Raw genomic sequence first — 20713 nt, 5'->3', positions numbered from 1 at the left:
GACTAGCTGCCTGAGAAACAGTTTCTACCCAAATGCAATTCTGCATTTGTATAAGGAGTATATAGGAGTATATTGTATTTTAAAATGGGGTTTCAGAGTTTTTAGGGGGGGTTGAATGTCTTATGTAGATTTTTCAGTTTCATTGTTCTGTATGGGACAATGACAATAAAGACATCATATCGTATCAAAGGCATTTCTGTCTATAGAATAATAGAATTGTAGCATTGTAGGGAATCCAAGGACCATCTAGTGCAGCTCCCTGTAATGCAGGAATCTCAACTAAAGCATCCATGACAGATGGTCATCCAACCTCTACTTAAAAACCTCCAATGAAGGAGAGTCCACCATTTTTGGAGGGAGTCCACTCCACTATTAAACAGCTCTTACTGTCAGAAAGTTATTCCTAATGTTTAGTCAGTATTTCTGTTCTTGTAACTTAAATTCATTGGTTTGGGTCCTGCCCTCTGGAGCAGGAGAAAACCAGCTTGTTCCATCTTCCCCCGATAGCCCTTTAGATGGCTATCACATCTCCTCTCAGTCTCTTTTCCAGGAGAAAAGCTAATTTCTGCCAATGCCTTCCCACCCCACTCTGTAGGGCACAGTCCCATGCAACATTCTATAAGGCTGCCATACGTCCAGATTTTCCCAGACATTACCAGAATTTCAAAGGTGGAATTGACGTCCGGGGGGGGGGGGTCCAAAAGGCAGCGCTTTGTCAATCGAAAAATCGTCCTTTTAGTTCTCATCTTATGCTGCATTTTAGAGTTATTTATTATACTTCCAAGTTTTCCAAATAATATTTAACAAAATAGTAAGCAATAGTTATAATAATACAATGCTGTCAGCACGAGTGAACACCACACTCTGTTGCATTGCATATTATACAGTATACCTCAGGTTAAGAACTTTGCTTCAGGATGAGAACAGAAATCGTGTGGCGGCAGCGGGAGGCCCCATTAGCTAAAGTGGTACCTCAGGTTAAGAACAGTTTCAGGTTAAGAACGGACCTCCAGAACGAATTAAGTTCTTAACCCGAGGTACCACTGTATATAGCCTTCATGCCTGCTTGGCTAGATGTGACTTTGCTTCAATGAGATAACATGGACCACGGTCTGGTTTAACTGCAGGAATACTCAACCTCACACTGCAGTGTGTGCCAAATCTCCCAGGATTGCTTTGAAATGGTGGTTCAAGTAAAATGAAAGCCAGTTGGAAGCCCACATAGAAATAAGCAGGCACATTTGAGATACAGGCCCACGTCAATTGCAGTCTAATTATCAGGGCTTGCCCTGAAAGGGGGGGCTAGAAATATATTAATAAAAATAATTAATTGTTAATTGTAGCAAGAGAGTAATCTGGTCACTAGATATATCCTGAATTAAAGGGGGGTTAATGATCACTTTTCCATGGTGTTTGGTGAAATAAGCAGTATAATACTGAAACCAATACAAAAGCAATGCAGATGGGGGAAACTAGATGTGTTCTCTGTTAACAGCTGCATGCAAGTGTTTAACTGCAAGGCACGTGTTTCATGACTAAATATAGGTGGTTTTAATGTAAGGCCTCCAGTCATCTTTTATTGTTTAGTGAGAAGAAACGCCATGGTGCATCTGCAGCAGCACAACCGGACGCCTGCATCTGCCCCAGTTGCAATGAAACCTGTGTCTCCCATATTGGTCTCTACAGCCACAGCAGCAGCTGTAACCTTTTGACAGTTTGACAGTTTGATCTAAAAAGGCACATTCCTCCCTTGTCTCCCAAGACAAGACAGATGCCAACCAGTCTCAGATTTCTGATGTGCTGTTTGAATGAAGTCTCTCCAAAAACAAATCCATTAAGGAAGTCAATGAAAGTTATCATAAACAGGATAGGTCTCTGAAGTTTACAAGAGCAAATGCCTGGGAGAAAATGAAAGTGTTCAATAACTGCCTTAAAGGAACCAACAGAACAGATTTGGTATATTCCACATCAAAATGCCCTGTTTTAAGTAGTAGCCAATATCTACCAATGGAAAAAAGAAACACGTTCTCTGCAGTAATGCAACCAACTGGGATTTATTTATTTATATAGATATTTACAGGACGCAGGTGGCGCTGTGGGTTAAAGCCTCAGCACCTAGGGCTTGCCGATCGAAAGGTCGGCGGTTCGAATCCCTGCGGCGGGGTGCGCTCCCGCTGCTCGGTCCCAGCGCCTGCCAACCTAGCAGTTCGAAAGCACCTCCGGGTGCAAGTAGATAAATAGGGACCGCTTACCAGCGGGAAGGTAAACGGCGTTTCCGTGTGCGGCTCTGGCTCGCCAGAGCAGCGATGTCACGCTGGCCACGTGACCCGGATGTGTCTCCGGACAGCGCTGGCCCCTGGCCTCTTAAGTGAGATGGGCGCACAACCCCAGAGTCTGTCAAGACTGGCCCGTACGGGCAGGGGTACCTTTACCTTTACCTTTATAGATATTTACATACTGCCCTTTACCTTAAGGCAGTCATGGCCAAACTTGGCCCTCCAACTGTTTTTGGACTACAACTCCCATCATCCCTAGCTAACAGGACCAGTGGTCAGGGATGATTGTAATTGTAGTCCCAAAACAGCTGGAGGGCCAAGTTTGGCCATGCCTGCCTTAAGGTCACGAAGTGGTGAACCGAAAGAAGACAAATAGAAACTGTTAGGAGGTGGGGGCATGGGACGTAGGCTGTACAGTGGTATCTTGGGTTAAGAACTTAATTCGTTCTGGAGGTCTGTTCTTAACCTGAAGCACCACTTTAGCTAGTGGGGCCTCCAACTCACCAACCTAGGAGCCTCATTCTGCACCAGCCCCACCATCATCAAGGGCAGCCCCACTTAGATGGTATGGCAGTAGCAGAGAGGAGGTCTCTAGACCATGGGCAACTGAGGCCAGACTACCAGGTCTGTGAATGGACATAGCTGGAGTGGGGTACAAATAAATTATTAGTATTCACAAATCAATCTATGCTGGACGTAAGGACTCCAAATAGGACTCCAGTGGCAGACTGAAATTCAGGAATACTCCCAGACTAGGCAACTGTTCCTTCAAGGGGCTCAGTTAGCTATTTACTACCTGATTTAAGGTGTGGTGTGCTGATAAGAGAAAGCTGAATTCTAGATTTCTCCCCCAAATATGTTGACTCTTCACGAACATCTGCCATAGTTGCAAATGGGAAGCAGTACAGTCTAATAATATGTGTGCAACCACAGCAATGATGGGGAACCATAGGTCACACAGATATTGTTTACTCCAGCTTTCATTAGTCTGAACCAGAGCTCTCCAGAGCTACAGCAAACAACCTGCTGGGCCTTAGGAAATCTTACTGGCCACTCATAATGGCTCTTCCTGCTGTAAGTTGATATAGAAGATATAAATTATTCTGTATTTTAGAAACATGGTGATATCAAATGACACTTTTAGGTGCTAAAGCCTCTCCTCCCAGAGGGGAGGTGTTGTGGGCGGGACGCGATTTCTGCATCACGCAGGGGGCGTTATGCCCCCTGCCCCACTCACCTGGCTGGCGCACCATGCCCACAGGTAGGCGCCCAACCGGGCGGCTTGGTGGGGGCATGGTTTGTGGTTCAAGATACCGCTACGCCAGCCATTCCGCCTCACTTTTTCACCTTCGCGTCGCGAGTCACCCACCCACCACTCCCTTAGGGCTTAGGTTTTCTCTTGACCTTGCTATGGACCTATGGTCGGTCGCCCAGGTTGCCCAGGGGGCCTGGTAGGAATTTTTCCAGTTGGCGTTAGATCTTTTGGTTTTTTCGCCTACCTCGTAGCAATCGTCACAACTTTCTTGGTATTGGGCGGTTAGGCATTGGAATGTGTTGTTGGTGTGTGGAAGGGCAAGGTGTGGCCATTGCCTACCCATTCAAATTTGGGTATTCCGTTAAAGGAATCCGGCGGTCGTGGATCCTGTCTGATGCCTGTGTGGCGGGGGGCCATGGCACGACCCTCGGTGACATCATGGGAGAGGTTATAGTTGTATTTGCATCAACAGGCTCCCCCTACTGGTGAATAACCCCTCTTTAGGCTCACCCCTCTTCAAGTGGGTGGAGTCAATCTTTCGTGGTCCAATGTCTAAGCCAATACCTTCTCACTTGCTGTAATCAATAAAGTTGTGGCCTTTTCTTGCCCATTAACCTTATACACTGTGCCTGTGTGTCTTTATTCCACAAAGCAGGGATCGGGTCCTCGAACCACAACTACTCTTTATATTCAAATGCATACAGTTAAGCCACAGAGATGTCTTTATAATTTTTTAAAAGGAACCTCGTGGCTCAGGAGCAATTTAGAATGGACATATGATAGTTAAGCTCCCTCAGCTACACGTTTGAAAGTGAAGTGCAGTTTGAGAGGCTAACATTACACGATTGCACTGCTGTTGGGAATCTGATATAAGATGCACACTCATCTTAAGTGTGTGCATCTTGCTTGCAGTACCAGACACCACACAGAAGCAGACTAAGGTCCAAATCTTTTTACTGCTGTAGAAGTAAATAAGCTTAGCAAACAGCTCTGGATAAAAGTTATACACAGAAAAGGAAGTTCCAGCTTGTAGGCTTTTCAGATACGGGTAGCTCAGTTGGTTAGAGCATGGTGCTGAGAACACCAAGGTTCTGGGTTCAATTCCTGTAAGGGTCAACTGCATATTCTTGCATTGCAGGGGGTTGGACTAGATGATCCTCAGGGTCCCTTCATATTCTATGATTCTATATACAAAATATCATCATTCCTCTAACACCAACTAACCAAGACTGAACTAGTTGGCATACATTAATTACAAATATAGTCTGGGCTCCGAGCCATTTGACCTTGCAACTGGCTCATTTGACCTTGCACCTGTGATTTACCTTACCCTCGGGGTAATTTATGCTCATGAAGGAAATTAACCCCTTCCTACGTCCAGCCACTCCAACAACTGCTACAATCAGATTCTCTGTAATGAGAAACTGATCAAAGATTATCCCAGTGTGACAGACAGAAAAGAGGTCACGTGCATTAGCATATCTCTTTGCCACCTCTCTAATTACATCACTGGAGTCTTTGCCACACAAAAAAAATCACTGAGCCAGTTTAAATCCTGCCAACAATATGAGGGTGAGGGAATGCTTCATACTGATAGAAAAACAGACACAGGTATGAATTGGATCAACAAGGCACAATGAACGCATTCCCTAGCATAAGTTCACATATAGGCCACCTGAAGGCCCTGAACCCTCCAGTTCTCTGAATAAACAGGCATAATGGGTTACAACCCTCAGGGTCTTAGGCTATGTATTTCAGATAACAGGAAATCCATTCACAGTCAATTAATTACAAGTGAAGTGCTTCACCATGGTCAACAACACTTGATAAACTGTGATCGACAAATCTAACCTCAAGACAGTGGTTATATAGAATGAACATAGAACAGGATCGGAAGATATTGTGATCCATGTCTGCAATTAATTCTATTCTAGAAACACAAAAAGCTGGGTTTATTTTCCAGCTTTCACAAATGGTTGTCTCAGGAGTCAGTCAGCAGTAAGTCACACGGTGCAAGCTGGAGTTAACTCTTTATTAGCAAAAACACAATCTGTACAGGAGTGCCTGGCCTAATGAGTGCAGCAAGTCATGCCTGGTAGGTTTGCTCCCATAAAGCAGTTGCTGAGACTGAAGGTCCCCACCTACCCACAGCTACCTCTCCTCTCCAGGATTTTTTCCCAAGCAATCGGAGGTTACGTCTGCGCATCACCAATCTCTCCTCTGCACTTTTCATGCCCCTTCTGGTTCTAGGAGACAAGGGGAAGGGGAGCTTGTTGCAGTAGAAGAAAACACCAGGGAGCCTTCATCAGCCTGACTCATCTCTGTCTCTTGGCCTCTCTCCTCCCACCCTCCTGCTTCAGTCTCTGCCTCTGATTCTAGACTTCTCTCTACCACAGACTCTGCAGGCTCACTAAGCCCTGTTAGCTTGCGACACCTTTTCTCTGTCTTCTCCTTCTGACCACTCATTGTCTTCCCACCACCACTCCCTGGGCTCTGAGCCTTCTTCACCTGGTGATCCCCCAGCTGGTTTATCCAATCATTTCTCTGCATCCAACCAGGCCATGACAGATTGTGGGTACTCAGTTATACTGGAAGCAGATTAGTAAGTGGCTTGTCTTCCCGTTAAAAAAAAAAAAAGAGAACAGAAAACAATATTAATGCTGTGGGAATTCACAACAGTGCTGCATTCTCATATGTACTTGTACAACACTGATAGCATTAGACAGAAGATCCCCCCCAGTCCCTTGACACTAGGAATATATATTGTACAGGAAGATGCTATTATTTTATCCATCTTTGATTCATCTGCTCATGTATTCACCAACACAGTCCGTTTCTGAATCTGATGACTCACTTTCTCCAGACCCATTAGAATTTTGCCAGGAACAAGAGAGGTTATGAATGTCAGAATTCTGCATTTCTAGCGCATCAGTGATATGTTTTGGTTCGAATGCATCAGAAACACACAACTCTTTCAAGTCCACAGCCTTCTCTTGGCAAGAGCTTAATGTTGCAGAAGCATTCACATTTTGGCCAGATATTCCTAGCACCACAGTATTTAAGTTTACGTTGGAACAGCTGCTGCACTCCAGGTCTGGCTCATTAGGGGAGTCCACTTCAGGAGAAGGATGAAATATTTGAATTGTTGGGCTTTCTTCTTTGCTAATACCATTCTGAAGGTTTTCTGCTTCAGCATCTACAGGTTTAGGCATTTCACTTGGAGCAGATGAGCAGCCGATGAGCAGAAGCTTTTCTGTTTCATCATCCTGGGGGTCAGCTGTTTTACTTGTAGTGGATGAGCAGTCTAGGGACGGTGGCTCTGCATTGTCCTCCTGCGAGCAGGACTTGGAAGTCTGCCCAAAAAAACCACGTGCAGTATATAAATCATCATTTCCAGCAACGCTGTCACTGTCCTCTTCATCGGAATCGTATCCACATACTTTTTTTTTGCTTTCTTGGGTGACCTGGACGGTGTGCACTTCTTCCGGTTCTGATTTAAAAAGGGAATAGTCTAATTTTGGTGTGATGCTCTGAAAAGAAAAACAATTTTGAAATTTACAGATGGGAAAAATAAAATAGATGCCTTCAAAGAAGATGGGGGTGTGATACATAGTTGAATATTAATATTAATAAATATTAATTGGATGTCAATAGTTTGGCCCTAATCCTGAAACCCTCCACAGATATGAGAATCTTTTTGCTTTCATTGGGATTTGCTTCCATTTTCAATAAAGGGGTTTTTGTTGGTTCCTTCTTCATTTATTTATTCCAGCTTTTTATGGTCTTGAGGCCAGATACCTGGGACACAGGGCTAAATGTAAATGATGTGGTGCTGTTGATTACAAGTCCTATCAAATAACAACAACAACAATAGAATATTCAAACTCAATAAAACATCAAACATTAAAAACTTCCCTAAACAGGTCTGCCTTCAGATGTCTTCCAAAGGTCAGACACAGTAGTTGTTTATTTCCTTGACATCTGATGGGAGGCTATTCCACAGGGTGTGCGCCACCACCAAGAAGGCCCTCTGCCTGGTTCCCTGTTGCCTCACTTCTCGCAGTGAGGATCAAGTGTTAATAGGATAGAGAAACTGGTCAGATTATTTGTCCATCACTGACAGCAGCTCTCCAGGCAGAGAGGGCAAACTTTCATATCACCTGACCCTATGTAACTGGCATTGACCCTGGGACTGACCCTTAGGTCTTTTCAACAATAAATGTTTCATGAAAAGAAGATAGAAAATAATACACACACACACACACACACACACACACACATATATACATACATACATACAGTAGAGCTTATTAAGCTATTTATCTTTAAAAAAGAATCCGTCCAAAGGCTACATACCAAGACTCTTGGCCATTTCCTCCATCTTAAGCAAATAACTCCCATTTTATACAGGACAAATAGAGTGAGTATTACTGCCAACGACATTAATATGCCAAACAACGCTGGTAATATAATATGACCTGTAAGATAAAAAGAATGTGATTAAAGAACAGTGAATATGGGGGCTATTGTGAAACACTCTGGTTTTATTGGGCACACAGTGCACTAGATTACCAAAATTCATAATATATATTTTTTAGACTACCAAAATTCATAAGAATTTTTTAAAAATCCATTACTTGAAATACTAAAAGCAATAATCTTAGTTTTTTTAAATTAAGAAAATAATCATTTTAAATTAATTCTCTGCAACCCCTCCCCACCCCTTAATTCATTATACCTGATATATTATTGGAACTGAGTATAAGGCATTTGGGGACAGATGGAGTGCACTGGTTATTTACACTTGTTTTCACATCAACAGCAATACAATAATTTGTATTGAAACTCAAATCTCCAATGACAGTGTGGAAACTCTCTTGTCTGGTTGTATTGACAACACGCTAGAAAAGAAGAAGAAAAAGATTGACAAATGAGTATGTCATATGAAGGGCAAATGCAAATGCTGATGAAACACACTTGACTGTTACGTGGAAAGTCTCACCTTTCCATGAGGTCAAGACACAACCTTGCACACTCTTTTGCAGTCAAAGCCCAGCATCTGCAATATGGGGGGATAATTACACTAGCCTATGTAATGGGCTCTCAGGGACGCAGGTGGCGCTGTGGGTTAAAGCCTCAGCGCCTAGGACTTGCCGATCGAAAGGTCGGCGGTTCAAATCCCTGCGGCGGGGTGCGCTCCCGCTGCTCGGTCCCAGCGCCTGCCAACCTAGCAGTTCGAAAGCACCTCCGGGTGCAAGTAGATAAATAGGGACCGCTTACCAGCGGGAAGGTAAACGGCGTTTCCGTGTGCGGCTCTGGCTCGCCAGAGCAGCGATGTCACGCTGGCCACGTGACCCGGAAGTGTCTCCGGACAGCGCTGGCCCCTGGCCTCTTAAGTGAGATGGGCGCACAACCCCAGAGTCTGTCAAGACTGCCCCGTACGGGCAGGGGTACCTTTACCTTTACCTTTATGTAATGGGCTATTGTAAGGATACCTATGAAAATGTTTCCTAAAGTGCTCTGGAAACACAAAAAGCTATATATAAGTAACATTATCATTTCTGTTCATATGCTAAATATTTGTCTTGCCAATTCTTCTTGCAGCAACAGTGCAAAGGCACAGCAATACCAACGTAGCCTCTGGCCTTTGGACTCTGCTGGTTTAGCTGCTGCTATGCCCAATCCTAAAGCACTGGCATGGGAAGTGGTCTACCCTATTAATCCAAAACATCTCAATCCAGCAATTCCTGTTGGTCCTCCAAAATATATACAGCCCTTCTGGTCTATCTCAATGTCAACAGCCACTGAAAGGGCAAACCTTGGGGAGCTGCCCTCTCCATTGAAGTGAATGGGCGAAACCCACCCAGACAGGAACTCTCGGCATGCCTTGGAGGATAGACAGGGCTATGGATCAGGGTGCAGAACCATTAAGTTTGGATATACCTGAACTAGAAACAGAAATAGCAGCTTTCTGACAGATGAAGTGAATTAATTTTGATACTGTCTACCATTTCCCTTTTAATCATAAGCAACCGACCTTTTCCTTGACATTGTCTCTTATCACTGTGACCGTATAATCAAGCTCTTGGTATACATGAAGTAACGAGGCTGAAAGTTTCACTGTCACATTTGTGCAGCTTGGACAAGCAGAAATCTCAAACTGGGGTGGTGTTAGGCATGCTGTTGAACAAAGAAAGGAAGAAAAGAAGGAATCAATGTGACTGGGAAGCTATGCCCTAGAGAAATTAATGAAATTACAATCCAATGCACTACTAACTTGGACATAAGATCTCAAATGAAATGATACAACTTTCTCCCAGGTATGCTTCTTTCAGATTGAAGGCTAAATAGGTATGGTGGGGGTTCTACTGATTGGAAATTTCCCAAAACCGAACTTTAAGCCTCTTAGCTTGTTGGCCTTCAGCCTTCTTTGATCCTCATTTCTGCTCCCGAAAGTCTGCTCTGAATATGGCGCTTAGTCCTGAGTTCTGATCTTAGTGTGGTGTCACACTATTGCCATTCATTCCATTGAAAAGCAACAGGATGCCCATAGAGAGCTGGAGATAAAGCTTGTCAGGACCATGACACCTCTTGGCACTTAAAGAATGATAATCTAAATAACTGAAAATAATACACTGAAGAAGGGGATTTGGGGGGCTAGAATTGCATGAGGTTGCTGGTGTCAGTGCTCTGCCACTGTGGAAGCCTCGGCAGCATCAATTAAAACAAGTAGAAGCAGGGCAGGGCAGGGCAGGGCAGGGGCCAAGCTGCATGCTCTGGCACCGGGGACGGTGAGCAGGCAGAGGCGAGGTTGGTGCACGTCCTGGGGTGTGGCACGTGTCCAGGGGGGCAGCCGTGATGGTACCCCCTTCCCCCATGGTGCCAGTGGTGCTGCACTCCCCCCGCCCCCCTTCCTCCGCCCGTGGGGCAGGGCACTGACAGCTTTGGAGCCTGCTGGGAGATGACCTAGTGGGGGTTGACAACTGGCCTCTACCTTCTGCCTTGGCCAGTGTGAAACCTGTGTGGTTGACAAGGACTTATAGGAAGCATAAGGCATGTGCTTCAAACATAAATAAGGAGCAAATTACTTACTGTCAGTATATGGACTGAATGAAGTATCTGAAGAATGTACTCCGCTTTCTCTGACCTGCTCCACTACTATTTTGTATGACTCGTAGGGATTTGTAAATTCTTTTGTCAAGTTACAGAATGAACGTGTGATATTGGAACACTCTGTAACAATCTTCATGTTTGGTGTTGGATAACTTTAAATGGAAACAAGGAGGAGCCAATGAACAATCAGTACTTCCCAACTAGATATAAAACAGCAATTCAAAATGTCTGCAAAATCACATGCCATACCAAATTTGTTAGTGTTTAATCTTCCAGATAACTCTTTGTTTCTATTCTTCATATAACAGGAACATAACTAGATACACCTACGCCAATAATGATCTTGCACCATATCAGTCATTCACAATCATTTACAAAATGTGGGAATGTATTTTAGAAAAAGCATAGGTACCTTATTGTTCTATACATCACATTGTAGCATGTGGGAGTCCCTGTGTTATTTCCAGCTTCCCACGTCAATATGTACTCAAAATCCCGTGGCTCCATTTTCAACTTGAGTTGAACCGATGTTTCTTGTGGTGGCAAAAAAGAACAGTTGTAAGTACTGGTGAGAACTCCCAGAACTCCCAGAAGTGCAAGCTGGATTTAGAAGAGGCAGAGGAACCAGAGACCAAATTGCAAACATGCGCTGGATTATGGAGAAAGCTAGAGAGTTCCAGAAAGACATTTACTTCTGCTTCATTGACTATGCAAAAGCCTTTGACTGTGTCGACCATGGCAAACTATGGCAAGTTCTTAAAGAAATTGGAGTGCCTGATCACCTCATCGGTCTCTTGAGAAATCTCTATGTGGGACAAGAAGCTACAGTTAGAACTGGATATGGAACAACTGATTGGTTCAAAATTGGGAAAGGAGTACGACAAGACTGCATTTTGTCTCCCTGCTTATTTAACTTATATGCAGAATTCATCATGCGAAAGGCTGGGCTGGATGAATCCCTAGCCGGAATTAAGATTGCCGGAAGAAATATCAACAACCTCAGATATGCAGATGACACAACCTTGATGGCAGAAAGTGAGGAGGAATTAAAGAACCTTTTATTGAGGGTGAAAGAGGAGAGTGCAAAATACGGTCTGAAGCTCAACATCAAAAAAACGAAGATCATGGCTACTGGTCCCATCACCTCCTGGCAAATAGAAGGGGAAGAAATGGAGGCAGTGAGAGATTTTACTTTCTTGGGCTCCATGATCACTGCAGATGGTGACAGCAGCCACGAAATTAAAAGACGCCTGCTTCTTGGGAGAAGGGCAATGACAGGCCTAGACAGCATCTTGAGAAGTAGAGACATCACCTTGCCAACAAAGGTCCGTATAGTTAAAGCTATGGTTTTCCCAGTAGTGATGTATGGAAGTGAGAGCTGGACCATAAAGAAGGCTGATCGCCGAAGAATTGATGCTTTTGAATTATGGTGCTGGAGGAGACTCTTGAGAGTCCCATGGACTGCAAGAAGATCAAACCTCTCCATTCTGAAGGAAATCAGCCCTGAGTGCTCACTGGAAGGACAGATCCTGAAGCTGAGGCTCCAGTACTTTGGCCACCTCATGAGAAGAGAAGACTCCCTGGAGAAGACCCTGATGTTGGGAAAGATGGAGGGCACAAGGAGAAGGGGGCGACAGAGGACGAGATGGTTGGATAGTGTTTTCGAGGTTAGCAGCATGAGTCTGACCAAGCTGCGGGGGGCAGTGGAGGACAGGAGTGCCTGGCGTTCTCTGGTCCATGGGGTCACAAAGAGTCGGACATGACTAAACGACTAAACAACAACAAAAGTACTGGTGAGTACGAGGTTTGCCAATCATACGTGATGAAATAGCTGTACATTTTGCTCCTCCTAAGCAACAACATACAACGTGAACCAGGCAGCAAATGTTAAGAAGTTTAAAAATACTTACCAAGTAAACTGCACAGAGCAGAGATCAGAGCACTGATGTACACTATAAATTAAAACAATAGATATATGAAATTTTAAAGTATCTGTTCAATGTAGAAAACGCTCTTGAAACTGTTTGTATGCTGAGTGGAATGTACTTCTTGGGAAAAGCACAACAGCTGAGATTTGTGGCTTTCACAAGTTTTGGAGAAGTTTGATAATGTGTGTTAAGTCAGGGGACCTTGGGCAGGGCAACCAATCACGTCTAAGGTATGTTCTACAGTCATATCTTGGGTTAAATATGCTTCAGGTTGAGCGTTTTCAGGTTGCGCTCCGCGGCGACCCGGAAGTAATGGAACGGGTTACTTCCGGGTTTCGCCGTTCGCACAGACACTCAAAATGACGTCATGTGCATGCGCAGAAGCGGTGAATCGCAACCCACGCACATGCAGACGCGGGCTGTGTTCTACTCAGGATGCGAACAGGGCTCCAGAACGGATCCCGTTCGCATCCAGAGGTACCACTGTATTCCCCCTTTCCTCTTCCATGGCTCCTAGTAGTCCTAAGCCAATGAAAATGCCTTTCCTTCCACACCCCACATATCTGCACTCTCTCTCCTTCCTAGCCTTTACATTTTTTTCTAAAATATTAATGTTTTTACATTATACTGAGATCTATATAAAACATGTCTAATAAATAAAATGGGCCGTATTCAAGTAATTTGTTGTGCTCTTGGCAGCCAGCGCAGCAATTGCCATTAGTGCAATGGGACTTTGCCCGCTCCTCCCCCAAAACATGATTCAACTAACCAGACCCATTGAAATGAATGCACCTGTTAAGTCAGGGTCATTACTTTCAATGGGTCTACTCTGAGTAAAAGTTAGTTGAATAGGGCTCAATTTAAAGTAGCATGATTTATTTCCATGTTCAAATTCAGGCTTCCTTGGACCAATTTTGGATCCCCCTTCCGCTACAATCAATAGTTGACATGTTCTTTTCTACAGTCCAGAAACAATAATTCAAAATCAAATGAAACTGGAGGTGCCATTTAAATTTCTATAACAGCCACTTAAATGCTGTTCTAAAATGCTTAACTTTGGGTGCATGTTTTCAGCTCCTTTAGCAGCTAGGCAAAAGTCTGTTTCCCTTATCTTAAGAGACTCAGGTACTCTAAGCATAATTTCATTTATTTATAAAAGCTGTCTTCTTTCCAGCCTGGACAGTTTGAGACTAGAAACTAGTTGAGGATCAAATTTATTTGGCAAAGGCGAAGAAGGCAGCTGAGACAAGAAGAAAAAGAAGCGCGTGCTGTTAAATTCTTTCTAGATTTAACTCACCAAGTTTGTAGAAATGCAGTGGTCCCATGAAAAATGTCATCATAGTTTAAAATAACATCCTATGCGGTGGTCTCTACAGGTGGGTAAGCGCTGATGTGACTCCTGCATGTATACCAAACAATATTTTTTTTCAAAATCCCAGAGAAAACAGTGATTCCAAAAGGGTAACATGAAACGTTCTTCCAAACTGTCATTTAATATGGGTGACATCCATTAATTATCTTTTGCCCATATGATAAAAAGGTAAAGGTAAAGGTACCCCTGCCTGTACGGGCCAGTCTTGACAGACTCTGGGGTTGTGCGCCCATCTCACTTAAGAGGCCAGGGGCCAGCGCTGTCCGGAGACACTTCCGGGTCACGTGGCCAGCGTGACATCGCTGCTCTGGCCAGAGCCAGAGCCAGAGCCAGAGCCGCACACGGAAACGCCGTTTACCTTCCCGCTGGTAAGCGGTCCCTATTTATCTACTTGCACCCGGAGGTGCTTTCGAACTGCTAGGATACTCGGTCCCAAATCATTTCTTTCCCTCTCCTTTTGGATCTTGTCATACTCTAAAAACAAGATGCATGAGAAAATTTGGGCTGAGAGAGGGGAAAGTGTGGTAATGAAAGATTTAGAGGAGAACTAGTAGTAAAGGAAAAAACAAGGCAGACCCCCCCCAAAGAAAACGAACGAACGAACGAAAGAAAGAAAGAAAGAAAGAAAGAAAAGGTGTGAGTGACAGAAGAGGCTAAGGTACTGAAAAAGGAAGCCTTAACCAATAATAATAGTCTTTATGAAACAATATTTATGCATCAGCCACTTAAGATTAAGGTTCTCATGTCAAGGCAGGATTTTGTCACACAGGGGACATACAAGCCCCCCCCCCCCCATCCCTGCATAGACTTGCTGCACTTCAGACTTTCTCAGTGCATTCAGCTGAACATGTGGGGATGTTTGGGGCAGGGATTGTGGGTGTGCCCCTGTTCCCTTCCCCCCTTTCAGCCCATGCACATTCAGTCAAAATGCCTGGTTATGATTTCTGCTGCTCAATCTCATGCCCCTGAAGAATGTCGCCAACAACGCCCTTGGGGCACACTTATTATTTGATTATTATTCATTTTTTTCCCCAGGACTGATTTTGGGCTTTGTTTCTTAGATGCTAAGCCACACACTTTCCAAAAAAGATGCCTTTCATTCTAATACAATACGTAAGAGCTGCTTTGTAGTTTGGCCCTAACAATGAAGGCAACAAACACACTTACTGGCGCTCTTGCCATCCAAACCTGTGCAAGTTGAGCTCACTTGAGCCGACTGAAAGAAACGTTATTTAAAAACAGGGAAGGCTTTTGTAGGGCCTTAATGACGAACACTTTATTTATTATGTGGATTTTATACTGTGCTCTTCCGTTGGCGGTTATTTTAATGTGAGTATAACTGTAAACTGACTATTTTTATGTTTATGTTTCTATTGATTTATTGGTTATAGTCTGTATAAAATATTCTGTTTTTTAATGTTGAATGTTTTATTATGTTTTTGTATATGCTGTAATTCGCCCAGAGTGATTGGGGAAACCCAGCCAGATGGGTGGGATATTATTATTATTATTATTAGCAACTCAGGGTGGCTCACAACACTGAATATGCAATGTAAGACACAATACAGTGGTACCTTGGTTCTCAAACACCTTGGTACTCCAACAACTTGGAACCCAGACACTGGAAACCCGGAAGTGTTCCGGTTTGTGAACTTTTTTCGGAAGTAGAATGTGCTCCGTTTTGATTGTTATGCTTCCGTTTTGAGTGCCACACTTCCGTTTTGAGTGTTACACTGAGGTCTGTCTGTTTTTGCTATTTATTTTGCATTTTTGTTTTTGCCGCTCTTTTGGGGGTTTTTGTGACTGTGTGGAACCCACTTCAGCTACTGACTGATTGATCCTGTGACTGCAATACAATGTTTATTTCTTTCATTTTATTTCGTTAGACAGTCAAATTCATGTCAAACTGCTGTTTTAGGGGTTGTTTTTAAAAGTGTGGAACGGATTGATCCATTTTGCATTCCTCTCTATGGGAATGTGTGCCTTGGTTTCGGAACGCTTTGGTTTCGAAACGGACTTCTGGAACAGATTAAGTTTGAGAACCAAGGTACTACTGTACAGAAACATGCAATTAAAGAAGCCTAAAACCATAGACACTTTAAACACAAGTCTGCAGCCATATATAACCAGCATCGCTCAGGAGACCAGCCCGTTTATTTCAGCGGCCATTTCCTTCGGAAAGGCGGCGCTAGACGACGCCTGAGCGCCGCCATCCCTTGCTAACTTCCTTCCCTCCTTCCCCTTCCTCGCCAGCCTGCAAGGCCCGAGCTGGGCGAGGGTCGGCGGAGGAGCCCGGCTTGTCCCGGCCTCCCCCGCCTCGCCGAGAAGCTCCAGGCTGCGCGGGGGACCCGCCGAGGCGCAGCCCCAGCCCGACCCCGCCAGCCTCGCTTCCCCCGCGGACACTCGGGCGCCTCGTCCTCGCCTGCCTCCCCTTCGAAGTCGCTCACCTGGCCGCGCCCGAGCGCCCCGCCCGCCGCCGCTCTCATCCCCGCCGCCTGCGCCGCTGCAGCGGCCGAGCCCTCGAGGCTCTCCTCCAGGCGGACGCCATGTCGCTCGCTCGGCAGCCGAGGCGCCTCCGCCGGATCCGAAAGCGAAAGCCACGCAGGGCGGGCGGGCGGGGAGGCTTATCTTGTCTGCGCCGCAAGTGGCCGGGCTCGGGGAGGGCGAAGAAGGGGAATTCTAAATACGTACTCGAAAGAGCCCCGTCTCTTTCCCTTATTGTGGAAACAAGGCTAGCTTGGTGGCGCAGTTCCATCCGCGAGGAAAGAAAGGCAGGTTATCCATATACTGTATACCCAACTAATGAAATAAATATATATTTTTAATGCATTTTAATGTGGTGTTCTCGGGAGCGAACTTGCAAAACCAAGCACTGAGCGCATGGGAAATGAGAACAGGCGACGAGTTCTGCACCGCAGCTGATCACGGTTGGGTCGGAGTGTCAAAAGAGCTGGTTTTGCCAAACATACTGAGAAAATGTACAAATCGATAATCTCCAAATGTTTTTTTTAATAAACTCCACCATATATGGTGATTAAATTTACCTCTTGAGGTCTTCAAAAGTAGTTAAATGGGATGTACTAGATATCAGACTTGTGCCCCATATTGTGAAAAATGCAGGGTGAGATGTACATTTGCACCTGGCATTTGAACCTATATGTAAAATCAAACAGTCAAAAGTTCTCGACAAACGTTTGGACCATAGTTGGGAGCAAATGATAATCGTAAAATTATCATTTAACTAGTTACATCTGAGCAAACTGATAGCAATTTATTTCCCTTCCGAAAAGTCACTTAGGAGATGATTTGGGGCATAGCTGCGTATGATTAGGCCTTAAGAATTTGTTAATGGAAAATGATTCCCAAAGCCTGCTTGAGTGTGTTCTGGCCTGTAGGCGGTGCTGTTTCTCTAGGAACAAACTCTCAGAAATGCTACATAATTCAACAACCAAGTCCTTAATGCATTCACACAATAAATTGTATTTGATTTATGTTGTTATATATTTCGAAGTCCAAAATAGTCTGGGCTTCGGATACCTGAGGAATGCCTTCTATATACTGCACTCTCTTGAATAAGATGGAGACAGGTGCCGACATTGTCTGTATTTCCATTAGAAATACAGCTTTCTTCATCCTTTAAGATGCTTACTCCCCTTGGGAAGTCCTCCAGCCCATTCCAATGAAATATGTAAGTGGCCATGAAAAAAAGACCTATCTGTTTTGCAAATAAATTACAAACAAATGCATACTGTTTGGACAGCCTGTTTATTCAGCATTCATCCTGATTTGCTTGTGCAAAACTCATGCAGTTTTTTTAGAAGAAACTATTAATTTTTAAAATAAGACAAAATATAAACAATATTAAACATAGTGAAGGAAAGAGAGAAAAGGGGGAAAGAAAATGGAGTGGGTAAGAGGGAGGGGGGGAGATAGGGAAGGTAATATCAGACTTTAATTCATGTGATGCATCTTTTATAGTCACAATCCAAGGCACTGAGGAAATCACCTTAGCCTAATCTTCTAAAACATAACCACTAAGGGTCTATGTTCCATTTCAGTTGAATTAATGTATACCAAAAAATTAGACCAAGTAGCATAAGAATGATAATAAATCCCTTCCATATAATAGTGACAGTCTGGAAGAACCCTTAGAGTTTAAAAATTTTACATAACATTTCCACTGATAACTAAAACAAAATACCTCATGCTTCTTCTCTGCAATTGACACTGAAGTGGGAGCCTTTCTCTGTCAGGGATTCCATGTATGTTATGTGGAAACCTGCCCTTTAGATGTGTGTGTGCCTTTCACACATCCCTGAAGGTGCCATATATGTATTTTAAAATCACATAGGTTTTGTACTTTCAAAATGTTAAGCTGGCTTCTACAGTGCTATTATATACGCATCTCATCAGGATTAAATCTCACTGAGTTCAGTGGGGCATACTCCCAAGTAAGTCAGTATAAGATTACAGTCTAAGGCATCATTAACAAATTGTATTGTGTACCGAAATCTCTTATGGTTTACCCTCACTAGGTAAAACTATATACCTACCAGCTTTCCAGGTTGCTGCATCCTTCTGATGAAGCAGGCTGTAACCTACAGAAGCACATGCCACAATAAATTGCTTAGTCTTACAGTGCTACAAGATTCTTTTGATTTGTATTTTCCTGCTATATAAACTAACGTGGCTACCCTTCTGGAATTTGTTATTTGGTGACAGGAGTAGCCTTGCTATATGATAACACATTATACCCAATGTGAGACCATTAGTTTCACATTTTTTCCTGAGATGTTTAAACATAGGAGCCATAACAAGTGGTGTACATATCATCTGGGATTTCACTGCCTGCAAATTTCAAATTCAGCATGGTCCCTAAGGACTAATCAATATTGACGGCAATTATTCTTAGTACAACCAAACCAACTGCAATGGTTGTTTTCTCTTCCTAGTTCTCCTTTTATTTCCCCTTTTCTTTCAAAGAGTAAACAGAGAGCTTGTGCGCTTTTAAACCACCACAGTGTCTCTTATATAGTGCAGTTGGGCTACCTAATAACTAGTTATTTTACAGTGGGTTTTCTTTTCCCAGTTCTGGGGAATAGCCTGCTTAATGATGCTGTTACTGAAGCTTTTTGACTGGAATAAGGTATGGAATATGCATTTAGAAGCAAACTGCTTTGCACCACAGACAAAAGAAATAAAAAGCTTTCTGAGGTCATCATAAAACAACTGGCATTGCATTATTTTCCATGTTCCAAGTTTTTTCCCTGCGTGTTTCTCCGACTCCGGAGGACTACCCTATAGGAACAGGGGGAGGTTATCTGAATATACAACAGACCAACAAGGTCACAGAGGCAAAACCCAAGCATTATTGCACATCTAACAAGGTCCTGAACCCATAAACATGGCCGTGCAAGTGAGGAAGGACTACTAGCTGCAGTGCTGCTGGTGGCCACAGTGTTTGTGGCAACAATGGAAGAGAGATCGATGGTGGTGGTGGGTAGGCATCAGCCCCATGAGGCCCTGGCAAGGCTCCTGGTTCCTTGCAGCTGACACCAGGTCTATCTGTAGCTGTGGCAGGAAGACCAGCAGAAAAAAATGAGTTGAGGTAGTCAGTTAAAATGTGCAGCATGGTGTACTGAAAATTAATGGAAAAGCAGCAGAGTTGTAAGAGTGTTGAAGAGCAGTGGCACCTAACGGCTGGTCCTCACAACCATTTCAGTATGTGGTGTTTACGGATCTAGTTATCCTGCCTGTGGATTTAGCAAATTCATTCACCGCCTTGCATGCAGAATATTTAGCAGTGGCATGCTACCATAAGGCACACTTAGGATGCCGTGTAGTGCTTCTGTTATCATCAGTTATGTTTGGATAGATACGCAGTTGTAAGGCATTAGGATCAGGGCTAGAGCTATGTGGAAAGCTGTTCCACTTTAAAATATTTTTAAAAATTTCATCTGTGCAAGTTGTCTGGGTCTGAAGAATTAGCTCCCTGTGGTCCCTAAAATTGGGCCACACTGTTACAGTGCTTTCAGTTCTGCCTTGTTTTCCTTCTTGTGAATAATCACTTAATGATGTGTCTGCAAATAATTGCTAATATTATAATAATGTAATTTACAGCTCAACTGGCAAGAGCTGACCATAGCCCGCCTACACACGTGAAAATCATTTTCAGCTCCCTGCAAAAATAAGCTTTGTTTCTGCCACACAAAGTAAAAGGAGAGGTGCTTAAAATAGTTCAGATGTGAACACAGTGCAAAAACGTAAGATCAGGCTAATTTTCAGCGTAATTTATGAGAAGATAGCCAAGATAAGGAACACTATATATTAGAACAAATGCTTAGGCTGGGTTACAAGGACTCCAAATTCAGAAGCAATTCCAGCTTTGTGCAACTTGAAATTATGTCTATGTGGGCATGATCCACTCAAAATTAAGTCTTTTTGGTCCCACTGATTTCAGCAAGGTAGATTAAGGCATGTGAGTATCTCTTCTGTTTAAAACAGTGGACCTTAGAAATGTTTAACTTGTGCCTGCAGTGTGTATACATGTTGGTGTGAGGTGAGAGGGGATAGCAATTTTTCATTCTTTCTCCCACATCACAGAGGGCAAAATAGCGGAAGGTATCTTGCTGTCTCTTTCTCTTTTACAAAACAAACTGCCCACCCCCTGGTTTTTAAGCCTTTGCCAGCTCTTGGAATGCTTCGTGTTCCCATTTCATACAGAATAGTTGTGCCTGTCAGCTTTTGTGTAATTTAAGAGCTAATTTGT

The 20713-nt window shown here is 43.7% G+C and overlaps 1 protein-coding gene across 1 annotated transcript; it reads right to left on the bottom strand.

Annotated features, from left to right (window-relative positions):
- Positions 1-5549: 5549 nt before the first annotated feature.
- On the bottom strand, positions 5550-16546 carry IFNAR2 (interferon alpha and beta receptor subunit 2). The gene is made up of 9 exons (XM_079974558.1): positions 16392-16546; positions 13870-13971; positions 12555-12596; positions 11057-11177; positions 10624-10796; positions 9569-9711; positions 8270-8432; positions 7888-8009; positions 5550-7061 (listed from the first exon to the last, which is right to left on the bottom strand). Exons 2-9 carry the CDS (start codon positions 13910-13912, stop codon positions 6333-6335), a joined length of 1536 nt encoding a protein of 511 aa, XP_079830684.1. The 5' UTR covers positions 13913-13971; positions 16392-16546; the 3' UTR covers positions 5550-6332.
- Positions 16547-20713: the final 4167 nt, after the last annotated feature.

Source organism: Podarcis cretensis (assembly GCF_951804945.1).
Source record: "Podarcis cretensis genome assembly, chromosome: 4".
NCBI classification, from domain to species: Eukaryota; Metazoa; Chordata; class Lepidosauria; order Squamata; family Lacertidae; genus Podarcis; species Podarcis cretensis.
The sequence above is the reverse complement of the archived record's forward strand: the minus strand, read 5'-3'. Positions and strand labels throughout refer to the sequence as shown.

Coding starts and splice junctions, on each gene's coding strand:
- IFNAR2 (XM_079974558.1), bottom strand. CDS start 13,912: ATGATGACATTTTTCATGGGACCACTGCATTTCTACAAACTTG. Junction 12,597..13,869: donor ACTGCATTTCTACAAACTTG/GTGAGTTAAATC, acceptor TTTAATTTATAG/TGTACATCAGTGCTCTGATC. Junction 11,178..12,554: donor TGCTCTGTGCAGTTTACTTG/GTAAGTATTTTT, acceptor TGCCACCACAAG/AAACATCGGTTCAACTCAAG.